Below are 16,961 nucleotides of genomic sequence, written 5' to 3' on the forward strand. Positions count from 1 at the left end.
AAACATTCTGCTTTAAAACAAAAAAAAAAAAAATAAAGTTAAAAAAATGCATGGCTTTGGGGAGGGGGGAGAATATTTAAGTTTTATCTACACCATTACCTCCTGTGATGGTGACGATGAACAGTAACAGCTATGAGTCTCTTAGCAAAGTACTTAAAGGGGTTGTAAACCCTCATTGGTTTTTAACCTTAATGCATTCTATGCCTGAAGATGAAAAATCTTCTGTAGTGCAGCTCCAGCCGCTGTCTCGGGTCCTCATTGGATAGATTGATAGCAGCAGGGGCAACTGGCTCCCGCTGCTGTCAATCAAATCCAGTGACACGGGAGGGGGGCCCCCCCCACCACCCCCGAGTCCTGCTGTCTGTGTCAATGGATGCAGCAGCAAGACTCGGGAGCGTGCCCGCACGAGTGCCCCCATGGAAAGCGGCTCTCAGTGGGGGCACTTGATGCGGAGGAGGAGCCAGGAGCGCTGACCCCAGAAGAGGAGCCACTCTGTGCAAAACCCTTGCACAGAGGAGTGAAGTATGACATGTTATTTAAAAAAACAAAAACCTTCACAACCCCTTTAACAACGTCATAGGAGTTTGCCAGTAAGGCTTCATGAGGTGCATTCTGTAAATGGCCTAAAACTATAGCAAGAGTATTATTCAACAATGGAAAAAGCTGCATTGCTTTTTTTTTTTTTAATCTACAGACGTCCTTTATCTGCACATGCAGGTTTTTGAAAAAGGGGAACTATGCCTTTAAAGTGGTTGTAAAGCCTCAAGGTTTTTCGCCTTAATGCATCCTATGCATTAACCACTTCAGCTCCAGAAGGCTTACCCCCCCCCCTTTCATGACCAGGCCATTTTTTGCGATACGGCAATGCGTTACTTTAACCGACAATTGCGCGGTCGTGCGACGCTGTACCCAAATAAAATTTATGTCCTTTTTTTCCCCACAAATAGAGATTTCTTTTGGTGGTATTTGATCACCTCTGCGGGTTTTTATTTTTTGCGCTATAAACAAAAAAAGAGCAACAATTTTGAAATTTAAAAAAAAAAAAAAGATTTCTTACTTTCTGGTTTAAAACATATCCAATAAAAAAATTTTAAAAATCAAATTTCTTCATCAATTTAGGCCAATACGTAATCTACTACATGTTTTTGGAAAAAAAAAAATCCCAATAAGCGTATATTGATTGGTTTGCACAAAAGTTATTGCGTCTACAAACTATGGGATATTTTTATTTATTTATTTTTAACAGTAATGGTGGCGATCAGCGACTTATAGTTGTACTACTACATTGCGGCGGACTAATCTGACACTATGTGACACTTTTGATACTTTTTTGGGGGCCGGTGACACTAATAAAGTGATCAGTGCTAAAAAAATATGCACTGTCACTGTACTAATGACACTGGCAGAAAAGAGGTTAAGAACAGGGGCGATCAAAGGGTTAAATGTGTCCCTAGGGGGTGCATGCTAACTGTGGGGGATGTGCTTCAACTGTAGGAAGACAGAGATCCATGTTCCTGCTTAGTCAAAACACAAGATCTCGGTCTTCCTCCCTATGTAAACAAGGCAGATCGCCGTTCTGCCTCTGTCAGGAACGATGGGCAGGTACCGGCGGACATCGGGTCCGCCCGAACCCACTGAATGGCTCCCGCTGTGTCCAATCACATCGGAAGCGGGTCGCCGGCGGCACACATGCGCGCCACAGACTCGGAAGTGCAGCATCACTTACCTGTACGCGATTCTGCGCACAGGAACCGCTCCCCGCAGTAAATGTTCGTGGGGCGGTTGGCAAAAAGATAAGGCACGTTATGTTAAAGCATATGTAAACCCTCACCTTGTTAAAAACAACCCATTCAGTTTAAAATAGAAATGAAAGTTAAAAAGCGTGCATACGTATAAAAAAAAACATTCTAAATACATTTTTCCCCTTTTTATAAGTGATTACATACCCTCTGTTCTCAACTGCATTAGGAGCTCAGAGACCTAGGGGAGGAAAAACAGCAGTACACTGATCTTCCCAGTAAAAGGCTGTGCAGAAGCGACGTGTCAGCACAAGCCTGATCATTGGAGGAGAGCAGGCTGAGTTCCCAGCACAGCCAGAAAACTGACCACGCTGTGCTCTCCTCTTAGTATGGTCAGTTTTTGATAGGAAAGCAGAGGGACTGGCAGGAACACCAGGGATTTCACACAAAGGAAGCCACACAAAGAGAACAGGAGACTTTCTTATACAAGTACATGGTACAGCAGGCACGTATCAGGAATATGAAATGTTGGGGTAACGTATTCTTTAGGGCAGCCCATTCATTTGAACTACCAATAAATAACAACAGACACAAAACAGCACTTTTCCCCTTTTTTTCCAAAGCAGACCACCACAACACACGGTAGTGCATTACAATATGTTATGATGAACTGCAATACAGGGGGGTTGCCTTATAGTGTTTGTTACCCCAACACTTCATATTGCTGATATGTGCCTGGTGTACTACGTACGTGTATGAGAAAGTATCCGGTTCTCTTTGTATTGCTTCCTTTGTATGAAATCAATGGTGTTCCTGCTAGTCCCCTTGCTGTCTTTCCTTGCTTTCCTATTAAAAACTGACCAAACCAAGCAGGAGAGAACAGCATGGTCAGTTCTCTAGCTTTGCTGGGAATTCAGTATGCTCTCCTCCAATGATCAGACTTGTCCTGACACGCCCCCCCCCCCCCCATTCATTGGCAAGCTCAGTGTGCTGCTGCTTCTCCTTCCCCCAGTTTTTATGCAGCTGAGAACAGAGAGAATGTGATCACTGATAAAAAAAAAAAATGTATTTATAATATTTTTATTTATATCTATACAAAAATATTTTGCCTTTTGATTTCTATTTTAAACTGAATGAGTTGTTTTACAAGGTGATCGTTCACAACTACTTCAATCTACTGGGGTACCTTGAAAAGAAAAGAAAAAAAAAAAAAAAAAAACAGCTGTGAATCTGGCCTATATAAATTCAGCAAAAAAGGAAATGGGCAGAGTCAATGTTCCGATGAAGTCGTAAATTCCTGCATTGAGAGTGGCCAGGAGAAAACATCGGGGCTTGCATTTCATAGGACAAAACATCAGGATGTATAAAGTTTCACATTTTACTTTGGTGTAAGTATTTACATACCGATACTCTCTGCAGAGAAGAGGATAAATGAGGCGCTTGTAGGAATCTTCTACAGAATTGTGCAGAATTGTCATAAACTCCGGCCTCGCATACTGCTTTGGTCTCCACCTTTCAGGAAAAACAAAAAAAAAAGAAAAGTTAATACTAGTCAAAAATGATATAATTTCACTGAACTAAGCTCAAGACTTCCCATATCCCTCAAAGGACAAAAAGAAAGTACATTTACACTGAACTAAGATCAGTTTTATTTACTTTTTGAACGGTGAGGTGAGCAAGCAAAAAAGGGCATTAACGAGAATCTGTTGCTTTTTCCTGCTTGGGCAAAGAACAGCCTCACCTTAAAGTGGTTTTGTAAACCCTAGGACAAAAAAAAAAAAAAAAACCTGCAAGACAAAGGCATAATGAGCTAGTATGCATAGCATACTAGCTCATTATGAATTACTTACCTGAGATCGAAGCCCCCGCAGCCATCCTCGTACACCGCTCCGGCGGCCGACATCACTTCCAGAGTTACTTCCGGCTATCGCGGGCTCCGGTGCTGTGATTGGCCAGGGCCGCGATGACATAACTCCCGTGCATGCGTGTGGGAGCCACCGGTAACGGCACATGTACGTGCCCTTGCTTCAGTGCGCATGTGCCAATGACGTCGGCACATGCAAATACAGGGGATATCTCCTAAACTGTTCAGGTATAGAAAGTAGGATAGGATATCCAGGGTAGATACAGGTAAGCCTTATTATAGGCTTACCTGTAGCAAAAAGTGTGTTGTAAGGGTTTACAACCACTTTAAAGTGAAGGGCCACCCTAAAAAAAAAAAAAAAACTGCATCAAAAATCTTTAAAGAAATTTAAAAAAAACATGTGAAAAAAAAAAAAATGTACTTACCTGAAACCCTTGTTGCTAGGCAGTCTTCCTAATCTGCCTCTTCCTATTCCGCCACGTGTCCTGCTCCTCGGTGAGCAGCCCCGTTGCCTTCTGGGAACTGTGTGTGTTCCCAGAAAACCAGGGGGCCATTCACAGAGCGCCGCTCGCGCATGCGCAGTAGGAAACTGGCAGTGAAGCGGCAAGGCTCCACTGCCTGTTTCCCTTAGTTAGGATGGCGGCGCCGGCAGCCGATTCGATGGACAGATCGGCCTCGGGGTGGCCGACATCGCAGGTTCGCTGGACAGGTAAGTGTCCTTATTAAAAGTCAGCAGCTACAGTGTTTGTAGCTGCTGACTTTAAAAAAAAACAAAAAAAAAAAAAACGCCGGACCTCCTCTTTAAGGCTCTGTTTAGATCTAGGTGTCTCGGATCGCAGGCAGAAACACCGCTATTCTGCCTGCGATCGCGAATCATGGCTAATTGCGGGATGCCCGTGTGATCCCCGTCACTTCCAATGCCCCCCCACCCAAGCCCATCCCAACCCCCCCCCCATCACGGCGCGATTTTGTCTCCTGACAAATCGCGGTAAATTTGCGCAAACACTATGGGGGGGGGGGTGCCTGTCGCCCCAAAAGAAGCTCTTGTATTCTTTTGGGCGACAGGCGTCCCACGATTCTGTTTGTGCAATTTTACCGCAGTGCGTCAGGCGACTATCGCAACAAAATGGCACCGTGATCGGGGTGCCATTGGAAGGGACAGGGATCGCAAGGGTGTCCCGCGAATTGCCATGATTCCGAATTGCAGGCAGAATTGTGGCGATTCTGCCCGCGATCCAGGACACCTAGACGGGAAGAGAGCCTTAGATTCCAAAATTAATAATAATAACACAGCGCTAAATAACCACTTTTCTGGCACTTTTTCTTTACATGAAACAATCAGTATTTTTTTTCTAGAAAATTTCTTAGAACCCCCAAACATTTTTTTTTTTTTTAAAGCAGAGGCCCTAGAGAATAAATTAGTGTGTTTTACAATTTTTTATGTACACGGTATTTGTGCAGCGGCTTTTCAAACGCAATTTTTTGGAAAAAAATACATTTGAATTTTAATGCAAAAAAAAAAAAAAAAAAACACACAATGCAGAACCCCATACTTTGGCAAAATATAAAAGATGATGTTACGTTGAGTAAATAGATACCAAACATGTGTCACCCATAGGGAAGCCTATTCATTTGAATGAGCTGCCCTATGCGCATTTGTAATTCAAAAGAATTTCCTTCACCTTTTTTTGGGCGACGATCTTTGCAATTGCGGACAAAATCGCGGCGCAGGCCCACTGCAAGGGATTGTTTTTAAATTTGCTACAGTTGCGCTATAATCAAAGGGGACTAAAGGGCCCATTTACACTGCCTGCACACTAAACTGCAGCATATTCACCTGAAAAGACCATTACTTTTAAAATAAAGTATGAATTCTACCTAAAATATTACATGTCAAAAAAAAATACAATTTTACAACTCTTTTAAATAATAAGTTCACCTTTGTGAACATGTTACACCCATATCTAGTGTATAACATGTAACATGTTAAGCATCCACCACCTCACCCGCCAAAACGCCCCCTCCCTGTGACAGCAGGCAGGGGGACCTTCTCACTACACCCGCTGTCACAATTCAAAAAGAGTGCTCCACCCACACAGCTGGTGTAGTGTCACATATGGCGACCCATCACATTTTGCTACCCGCTGGAGTGCGCATGCGCGCTGCCGCCATATGCGTTCCAACACTTTTACGACAAAACTCTACCCCTAAGTCCAGGTTCAAGCCCCACCATCCAAGTGGACACAGAGTTAGATTATAATTATGCCGAGCGAAGCGAGGTCGTGCCCGAAGCGTGGCAAGTGAAGCGAGCCCGCGAGGGGTGTGGAGTTTTGTCGTAAAGGTGTTGGAATGCATATGGCGGCGTCGCGCATGCGCACTACAGCGGGTAGCAAAATGTGATGGGTCGTCATATGTGACACTACACCTCGTCATTCACACAGTAAACGAATGCCTACAAGTATCGGCAGCCATTGCGGCTGACGGCTTGTGGTTCTCAATGAACTACCAGGGTTCTGATGAGCACTCAGTTCATTGATCTTCCTGTTATTCAGTAACTGGCAGCCCGTATGAGGTATGGGCAGACAGCTACACAGACAGTCTGCAGGAGCCTGACACTGCACCCCTAATCTGTTGATCATGGGTGCAATGCTTTACAGCCTCCTTGGAAAAAAAGACATTTGAAGGCACATATTTGTACCTGCAAAAAAAAAAAATGTGCATGTATTATTTTTTTTTAAAAAGGTGAACTTATCCTTTAAATATTCCAGAAAACTAAAACCCTTTTTTTTGTCCCTTTTGAAGTAATACATCAAATCTAGATTTGTCAGTTTATACTGCAGTAAAAACTTGGAAATACTAAAACAGCTTCATGGGTGCAATGCTACAGGATCCTAGAAAAAAAAATTGGAATGCACATTTTTTTTACCTGCAAAAAAACGTGAATTTTTTTTTTTTTTTTTAAAGGTGAACTTAACCTTTAAATATTCCAGAAAGCGAAAACCCATGTTTTTTTTTTTGGCCCTTTGGAGTAATACACCAAATCTAAATTTGATGGTTTCTGCTGCAGTAAAAACTCTGAAATACTAAAACAGCTTCGAGCTGCAGAGACCTGTCTCCTGTCAGGGAATAAAGGGGAAAAAAAAACTTAATAGGGCTTAAGTTGTTTTAACACCGTGTCTCTATAATGCACGGGGACATTGATGAGGCATTTCAGCAGCAGAATAAAAAAAAAAAAAAAAAAAAAGGATTCAGTAAGAATGTATACAGACCTTTCATTGGCACACCATCTACAGAACAAAGCCTTCACCCTGTCAGGAATGGTGACCTTTACTGTCAGGATTTTTAGATTTTCCCCACGGTTAATGGCCAGAATCTGAGCAGAAACATAAATGGCACAGACAGATGACACACAAATACCCAAAAGATAAACTTATCAAGTCAACATCCATACAAGTGCTTTCTACCACAATCCGCAAGAGCCTGTGCTGCTTTTCTACCGGCAGGAATATACAACAACACAGTGATAATTACTTATCTAATTCATCAAATGATTAATAAAATACAAACAGTTACAGCAATAACATTAACAATAATACAAAAACAATAACAGTAATAATCAGAATAACGCATAATTGTAATTATATACCTATTATAAGTGTTAAAAAATGACTATTATATATTTTATGTCTGACAATGGTAATAACACATAAAACAGGGCCAGGTCAGGGGGGGGGCTGCAACTCTTGAGGCTGTTTTTTTTCTTTTGATTTGAGGGGGTGCATATGCCTTTCATTACACCACGATTAGTGGACGGAGCAGTGAGCCCTACACACTAACACAAAAGGGGAGGGGAGACGAGGGGACAGGGCCACAATGGAGATGGTGGAGTGTCCTACAACCTGCATGCAACCACACATTGAGGGTTTAGAGAGGAAGGGGTGGGGCAGAGACTCCCGAAGCACTTATGGAAGTGATGCAGCTCTCGGGAGGACATGGTCTGCTCTGCCACTCATCAGGAGAGAAAAATTTTCCTCAGGGTAGAGCCAGTCCAGTCATTTCATGGTGCATTTATGGAGAAACCCAAACAGAGCCAGTGTTCATACATTGCCTGCACTTATACCTGGGCTGGAAGCAGTAATCATGTCATAGTAACCAAATGTCACTCATAAGGAGCCACAACCCTCTGTTCTTCTTTAAAATGAGTTATGTCCCCCTTGCCTGCTTCATAAGGAGCCACGACCCCTAGGCCTACTTCATAAGTAGTCACATCCCCCTGGCCTACTTCATTAGCAGTCATGTGCTCCTGTTTTTCCTCGTGAGGTAGGACAGGGGGACATAATTTCTTATATGAGGAAGAGCAGGGGGGCATGGCTACCTATGGAGTAGGGCTAGGGGAACTGGCTTCTTCTGAAGTAGGACAGGGGGACATGGCTCCTTATGGGGTAGGACATGGAGACATGTATTCTTAAGAGGCAAGATAGGGGGACATGGCTCTTTATGAAGTAGGACAGGGGGACATGATTCTCTATAAGAAGCCATGTGCCCCATACTACCTCATAAGGAGCCATGTGCCCCTGTCCTACCCCATAAGGAGCCACGTCCCCCTGTCCTACCCCATAAGGAGCCACGTCCCCCTGTCCTACCCCATAAGGAGCCACGTCCCCCTGTCCTACCCATAAAGGACCCACGTCCTCCTGTCCTACCCATAAGGACCCACGTCCTCCTGTCCTACCCCATAAGGAGCCACGCCCCCCCCCGTCCTACCTCATAAGGACCCGCGTCCTCCTGTCCTACCCCATAAGGAGCCACGCCCCCCCGTCCTACCTCATAAGGAGCCACGTCCCCCCCGTCCTACCTCATAAGGAGCCACGTCCCCCTGTCCTACATCATAAGGAGCCACGTCCCCCTGTCCTACATCATAAGGAGCCACGTCCCCCTGTCTTATCTCACAAGAAGTCATACCCCCCCCCCCCCCAATAAGGAACCAAGACAATGCATATAAATATTATACTGAATTATCAATTGCATGCATATATTCTTAAGGTAACTAAAGGGGTCTATTTATAATTGTTTTAACACAAAATACAAATAGCTTTTTTACATTTTTCCAATTGAATTGGATTAGAAAATATGCCAATTCTTGATAAAGGTTATGTGCACCTTGAGTGAAAACATGTATAATTAGGCTCTACAGTTTATCTTTAAAAAAATGTGTACGTAAATATAGATAGATATATATATATATATATATATATATATATATATATATATATATATATCTATATCTATATCTATATCTATATCTATATCTATCTATCTATATATCTATAGATAGATAGATATATATAAATATATCTAGATATATATATAAATATATCTAGATATATATATATATATATAGATCTATCTATATAGATATATAGATATATATATACACACATACATATATTTTTTGGCATAAGTCTGTATAGGTGTGGGTCCAACACGATACAATGGGCTTCAACATGAAAGAAAAAGTTCAATTTCATCATCTTACTTTAATAATCGTCTCACAATAATAATGTTCAAGCAACTGTATGCAATATAAAAATTCTGTTTAATATTAATCAAGCTATGTAGCTTGGACCTAATAAAGGAAGCTACTCTGAACGCTGTCCTAGCTATATAAGGTGAATGACTCCCATTCCAAAGAGTTCTCATAGAACATGACAAATGTTATTCCACATTTTTAGCAATAGATAAAGGTACGTGCATTATTTAAATAGGTATAGGGCAAAAAAAAACAAAAACGTCAGGGTTCAGATCTGAAATTATTTTTTCTTTTTTTTTTCAAGTGAGCAAAGAAAGCGTTAATTGGCCTCATACAATGATGGCTTTATAAGAGAACATGTACAGTCAATTAGAAGTAAAATCTTTTCTGACATTTCCTTTTGAAAACAAATCTCTACAAATGCGATTTTTTGGCAGCTGTCATGAATGCAGTCTGAAAACATTAACAACTCAATGTGAGGTAATCAAATTTCTCTCACCATCTAAAAAAGGACTCAGCAAAAACAGCCCAATTAAGGTTTACATTTCTAAATTAGATATAAAAGAAAAAACTCTAAGCGTACTAAAATGTAAATAAAAAATATTTAATTTATGAAAGGTTCATAACCAGACCTGACAGTGAGGTATTTTATGTAAAGATGACATAAGAATTTTTTAACAGGTAAATAATTCTACAGTAACCTTTAAATTTGGAGGTTTATAGCTGCTCCTTATTTGAAAACATTGATTCAGAAAACTTACAGAAAGCTTAACAATGGATGCATACATTTATAAATAAATAAAATAAAATAAATATGACACCTTTATAGCAGAGAAATAGAGGTATTTTGTTCACTTGCAATGTGTTCTAACACCATAGGTCTAATCAAATAAATTAAAAGAGATTATGTTTTATTTAATTAAAAAAAAAAAGAAAACGCAATTTTATTTTTTTTTTTTTAGCTGAACTCCAGACAAACACCTAAATACACCAGTAAAATATGAGAAGCCTTTTCTACTAAAGGATTTGCATTCCTGCCCATCCATTCCTGAAATGTAGGCCTCATGTACATGGGCATATGAACGTATGCCCCATAAATCCTGGATTTTTGCTGCCAGTATGGCACTGAGCATAAATCCATTCTACTGGCCAGATTATATACCATCGTCTGCAGACGCTATGACTTTCACGCAAACCAACTAATATGCACTTATTGGGATGTTTTTCTTTTTTTTTTTTTTTTAACCAAAGACATGTAGCTGAATACAATCTGACCGAAATTTATGAAGAAATTTGATTTTTTAAATGTTTTTATTCTCCCGCTATTGAACGGAAGTGATTGAGGATATAAATAGGTTTTTTAATTTGAGTCTTAAACTAGATCCAAAGTTAAGTATTCTAGGGGTGGGGGGGAATTTGGGTAATGGGAGAGATAAAATAAAAGCAGTGCGGAGATGCCTATATCAGGCAAGAAAGGGAATAACCAAGAGATGGCAAGCTGAGAAATCCCCTTCGGTAGTTGACTGGCGTAGAGAAGTGTCGGAAACAATAGGGAAAGAAAGGACAGTGTTTGTAAGGGCAGGAAACTTAAGAGAATTTTAAAAAATCTGGAATTCCTGGCTGATGAAGGTGGCCCACCCTACGGAGTAAACAGAGTAAGAAGAAGATAGGGAGGATGTTGTTCTTAAGATAGGTGTAGTAGTAATATTTTTTCCTGTTGTTATATATAAGGAAAAGAGTTTGGTACAAGGTATATATATAATGGTGCAATGGGGGGGGGGGGGGGAGTAGAAATGTACTTTTTATAGTGTGAACTTATACACCACATCGGGTATTAGGAGGTTTTATTACTGTTTGGAAATTTGTATACTGAGTAATGTGATGTACTGTGTTTAACCATGAATAAAAATTATCAAATTAAAAAAAAAAAAAAAAATGTTTTTATTGAATATGTTTTATAGCAGAAAGCTACTGGGTTTTTTTGTCGTTTATATAATAAAAAATAAAATAAAAACTCAGTGATGATCAAATACCACCAAAAGAAAGTTCTATTTGTGTGACAAAAAAAAATTGGCACAGACAGATGACACATAAATACCCAAAAGATAAACTAAAGTCATGACTCAAGTCATCATCCATACAAGTGCTTTCTATGACAATCCGCAAGAGCCTGTGCTGCTTCTGTACCGGCAGGTATATACAGCAACACAGTGATAATTACTTATCTAATTAATCAAATGATTAATAAAATACAAACAGTTACAGCAATAACATTAACAATAAAAAAATAACAGTAATAATCAGAATAACACATAATTGTAATTATATACCTATTATAAGTGTTAAAAAACTACTATTATTTATTTTATGTCCGACAATGTTAATAACACATAAAACAGGGCCAAGTCAAGAGAGGGCTGCAGCTCTTTTTTTTTTTTATTTGGGGGGGGGGGGGGGGCTGCACCCTCCTCATATGCCTTTCATTACACCACGATGAGTGGACGGAGCAGTGAGCCCTACACACTAAGGTCAGGAAAACGCGCTTTAACCACTTCAATACCGGGCATTTTCACCCCCTTCCTTCCCAGACCAATTTTTAGTTTTCACCGCTGTCGCACTTTAAACGACAATTGCGCGGTCATGTGATGTTGTACCCAAACAAAATTGACGTCCTTTTTTTCCCACAAATAGAGCTTTCTTTTGGTGGTATTTGATCACCTCTGCGGTTTTTATTTTTTGTGCTATAAACAAAAGAAGAGCGACAATTTTGAAAAAGAAAACAATATTTTTTACTTTTTGCTAAAATAAATATCCCAATTTTTTTTTAAAAAACAAATTTTTTCCTCAGTTTAGGCCGATACGTATTCTTCTACATATTCTTGGTAAAAAAAAAATCTCAATAAGCGTATATTGATTGGTTTGCGCGAAAGTTATAGCGTCTACAAAATACGGGATAGATTTATGGCATTTTTTAAAAAAATTTATTTATTTTTTTTACTAGTAATGGCGGTGATCTGCAATTTTTTTCGTGACTGCGACATTATGGCCGACACTTCTGACACATTTTTGGGACCATTCACATTTATACAGCGATCAGTGCTATAAAATTGCGCTGATTTCTGTGTAAATGTGACAGGCAAGGAAGGGGTTAACCACTAGGGGGAGACGAGGGGCTAAATGTGTTTCCTAGGGGAGTGATTCTAACTGTAGGGGGAGGGGACTCACAAGGGGAGGAGACCAATCGGTGTTCCTCTGTACTGGGAACACAGATCTGTCTCCTCTCCCCTGACAGGACATGGATCTGTGTGTTTACACACACAGATCCATGGTCCTGCTCGGTTAACGGGCAATCGCAGAGGCCAGGTGGACATCGCGGCGGCTGGGCACACGCACTGGGTCCCGAGCAACGCGGCGGGCGCTCGCGCGCGCCCCCTGGACGGCCGGGAAGCCCAGGCCGTCATGTGACACCCGCCCAGGATGGGAGATCCCATCTGCGGATGTCATTTGACATTGGGCGGGTGTTGAAGTGGTTAAGAAGCTTTTTGCATGGGTGTTAATGCGCGTTTAGCCGCATTAGCTTTTAGCAGCATTTCTCTGCCTCTATTCAATTCAAAGGTTCCCTATGAGAGCCGTCATAAAGTGGAGTTCCACCCAAAAGTGTTTATTTTATTATTTTTTTTACAGGTCCCCACTTCCGGGAGACCGGGCCGCGGCGAAGTACGCCAGCAGCTCGGCCCCCCTCTTCCTCTCTCCCCTTCTGCTGGGCCAGTGAGAGAGCGCGGCGTGCATTGCGTATGCGCAGTAGGGACCCAGCCATGAAGCCGAAAGGCTACACTGCCGGGTTCCCTTACCAGCAATGGCGGCAGCAGCACCCAACCAGCTGATGTAAACATTGGCTGCGGTGCCGACATCGCTGGACTCCAGGACAGGTAAGTGAACTAATGTGAAAAGTCAGCGGCTACTGTTTGTGCAGATGCTGACTTTTAATTTTTAAAGGGGTGGACAGAACTCCGCTTTAACTGATCCGGCTTCCAGCTCATTGATTTGAATAGAAGACACATCCAAGTCGGATCATAATGACCCGACTTGTGGAATGCCACTTGTGCTCTGAGGACCTTGTAGGGGGAGCTCATGGAAAAATTAAAAAGAAAAAAAAAAAAAAAAAACTGGCGTGGAGTCCTCCCCCCACCCCAGATCCGTACCAGTCGCTTTGAGTCTGGTGTGGATCTTGAAAGGGAACCCCATGCCAAAATAATTCTTTTTTAAAAAACAGCGTGGGGTCCCTCCCCAGACCATGCTAGGCCCTGGTATGGATTTTGAAGGGAAATCCCATGCCAAAAAAAGAAAACAGCATAGGTCGCCCCCCCCCCCAAAATTCATACCAGGCCCCTATCCGAGCATGCAGCCCAGAAGGTCAGGAGGGGGTTTAATCTCAATTAAGTTTTAGTCTTAGGACTAAAATGGCATTTTAGTTTTAGTCCCATTTTAGTCTTCCGCAATTGTTTTAGTTTTAGTCGTATTTAGTCGACTAAATCTCCAGTACATTTTAGTCGACTAAAATCATTTTAGTCATCTAAAACCTAATGGGTGTAGTTAAATTGTAAAGCATTATTTAATAATTTCTCTACAATTTCAAAACTCATTATATACTGCTGGAGTGAAAAATGCAATGTTAATATTTATGGTATTGAGGAATGAACATGCACTACAGACCAGTGTTAATTTTGACGACAAATTTCAATTTAGTTTTAGTCTTAGTGTTTTGACTAAAATGGCATTTTAGGTTTAGTCCCAATTTAGTCTTTTGACTAAAATGCCATTTTAGTTTTAGTCGTATTTGTCATATTTTAGTCGACTAAAATGGTATTAAGTTAGTTGACTAAAATGTTTTAGTCGGTTTTAGTCAACGAAATTAACACTGCTGCTAACTCTGTGAAAGCTGTCCTATCAGATACAGTGATTAGGAACCATTCAGGCATGGTTCCCGCTAATCGTGATCATATTTAGAGCCAAAATATTGATCACATAGCTTTGTTTACAAACAAGTTAATGCAAGGCAGCTGAGGCCCCTTTCACACTTGTGCGACTTTTCCTGCGACTTTGGACATCAGAGTCACATGACAAGTCGTACCCCATGATTCCCATTCATATCTGTGCCACGTCAAGTCACATCGACTTCAAAGAAGTCCCTGTACTACTTTGGTCCGACTTTGATGTGAGTTGAGGTCCACAGGCATTCCCTGTAATCGTGGGCACAAATTTGCGCAACTTTCAAGTCGTGGTAGTGTGAAAGGGGTCTTAATTGTCATCATGCTTTGCACAGAAAGATGCACAGAAGCAGTCTGCAGGCTGTGACCATTTAAGTGACAGACTGCAAAATACATATATATTAACCCCTTCCCGTCGAGCGTACGCAGATGTGCGGCCTCGGCTTTCGTTGGTTATACCAGGATGATGCCCGCAGCTGCAGGCATCATTCCAGTACCATTTTTTAAAGCCGGTGATCGGCTTTCCAGGGATAACAACCGATATGGCTAAAAGCCGCTTGGCTGTTATACCGGAGGAGCGGGAGGGGGCGGTCCCACGGGAGACCCGATCGACAATCCGCCACTTCCGGCGGCTAAGGACAGACTGGCACAAAGGCTTCATTACAGTCTCCTGATTGTAAACACGGAAGCGACGTCATGACGTCATTCCTCATTACTCGGCTGCCACTGACGCCGGTTTAAAAAAAATATACAGTATTCAGAATCGCCAAAAACGGCGATCTGAATACTTTGAAGTTCAAAGGAGGGATCGGGGGTCTTTTAAACCCCTGATCTCTCCATAAAGAGTACCTGTCACCAGATATTACTGTCACAAGGGATCTTTACATTCCTTGTAACAGCAATAAAAGTGATCACATTTTTTTTTATTAATATAAAAATAAATAAAATAAATAAGAAAATTTTTTTTTTTTTAAAAGCGCCCCGTCCCCACGAGCTCGCGCAGCAAAGAAAACACATACGAAGTCGCACCAGCATATGTAAACGTGTTCAAACCACACATGTGAGGTATCGCTGAGATAGTCAGAGCGAGAGCAATAATTCTAGCACTAGACCTCCTCTGTAACTCTAACCTGGTAACCGTAAAAAAATTTTAAAGCGTTGCCTATGGAGATTTCTAGGTACCGTAGTTTGTCACCATTCCACGAGTGCGTGCAATTATAAAGTTTGACATGTCTGGTATCTATTTACTCGGCGAAACATCATCTTTCACATTACAAAAAAAAAAAATTGGGCTAACTTTAATGTATCTTTTTTTAAAATTCATGAAATTGTCCCTTTTCCCAAAAAGTTGCGTTTAAAACACTGCTGCACAAATACCGTGTGACATAAAATATTGCAACAATCGCCATTTTATTCTCTAGATTCTCTGCTAAAGAATATATATATATAATTTTAATTTTTATTATTATCCCTTTCATGACTAAGCCTATTTTTGACATTTGGTGTTTACAAGTTAAAATCCGTATTTCTTGCTAGAAAATTACTTGGAGCCCCCAAACATTTTATATATATATATATATATATATATATATATATATATATATATATATATATATAAAATGTTTGGGGGCTCCAAGTAATTTTCTAGCAAGAAATACGGATTTTAACTTGTAAACACCAAATGTCAAAAATAGGCTTAGTCATGAAAGGGATAATAATAAAAATTAAAATATAGATCGATAGATCGATATATATATATATATATATATATATATATATATCACTAAAGACACAGTTGTTTTAGGTTAAACAACGCATACTGATGCTTCCAAGCTTGACTGGGGCATCTAAACATTAATGACCCCAGGTCATAAAATGACTGAGGAAAAAAAACAAAACATAGAAGGATTGACATTTACAGTCAAAATACCTAAAAACAAAAAAAAAAGAAAATCAATACATTACCCAGCATGCTGTATATTACATAAGTTGGGCAAATCTATCTATTGTATATGGTAATACCTTTAGTGAAGTGGACAAAAAAAAAAATTGAGCATCATACGTAGTAACTCAGAATAAACAGTAAAATGATCATTTCCAGGTCAACAAATTTTGAAAATCAAATTTAATAATAAACTACATTTATATAAATGCGCTTTCATTTTAAGAGCAAAAGAAAAAAAATTCTAATTTTTATTTTCTAAATGAAGCTAAAGCCAGTATATATATATATATATATATATATATATATATATAAATAATCAATAGAACCATATCGATGATGGCTTTAGCTTCATTTAGAAAATACAAATAAGAATTCGGTAAAGGAAGAGAAATGTACTTTTCTTTAATCTACTTAATATTGGTATTGATATTACACAGGCTATATTACAAATGTCATAATACTTTTATTTAGTTTTTTTTAATTACAGCACTACCTTTGAATACATATCAAAAAATGGATTTTCACTGTAGTTTTATCACCTACAATGTACTCTATTTTGCGTTTCTCACTTTACATCTTGGATTCAAAGAATTACCAAACCGAGGACACATTTTTAAAAAAGCGATTCTGGTCGCACAGAGAAAAAAAAAAAAATTGCAAAATAAAATCCACATTCAGCACCCGCTGCCCCTGCCGGTGGACCAGCAACTGTGCACATAAGCCCAGAGCGCTGTCACTACCAGCCAAGCTGCGTCAATCACGAGCTTTAATTCCATCACTGGCTCACTCAGACATGTCACATATGTTAAATGCAACATTTTAAACCTCCCCGGGACACAGTAACAAGTTATATTCCTCAACTTTACAGTGCCGCTGACATACTAAGCCTGACATA

General features: G+C 40.2%; 1 protein-coding gene across 1 annotated transcript in view; it reads right to left on the reverse strand.

The window, feature by feature from the left end:
• The window catches only part of LOC141140930 (S1 RNA-binding domain-containing protein 1-like), a 296,826-nt gene that overhangs the window by 215,827 nt on the left and 64,038 nt on the right, over nt 1-16,961 (reverse strand). Inside the window, exons 11-12 of the mRNA XM_073628483.1 lie at nt 6,873-6,976; nt 3,144-3,251 (exon numbers count right to left, since the gene is read on the reverse strand). Of these exons, the coding sequence (XP_073484584.1) occupies nt 3,144-3,251; nt 6,873-6,976 (212 nt within the window). The remainder of the gene's footprint in view (nt 1-3,143; nt 3,252-6,872; nt 6,977-16,961) is intronic.

The sequence above is a fragment of the Aquarana catesbeiana genome, linkage group LG04, assembly GCF_042186555.1.
Source record: "Aquarana catesbeiana isolate 2022-GZ linkage group LG04, ASM4218655v1, whole genome shotgun sequence".
NCBI classification, from domain to species: domain Eukaryota; kingdom Metazoa; phylum Chordata; class Amphibia; order Anura; family Ranidae; genus Aquarana; species Aquarana catesbeiana.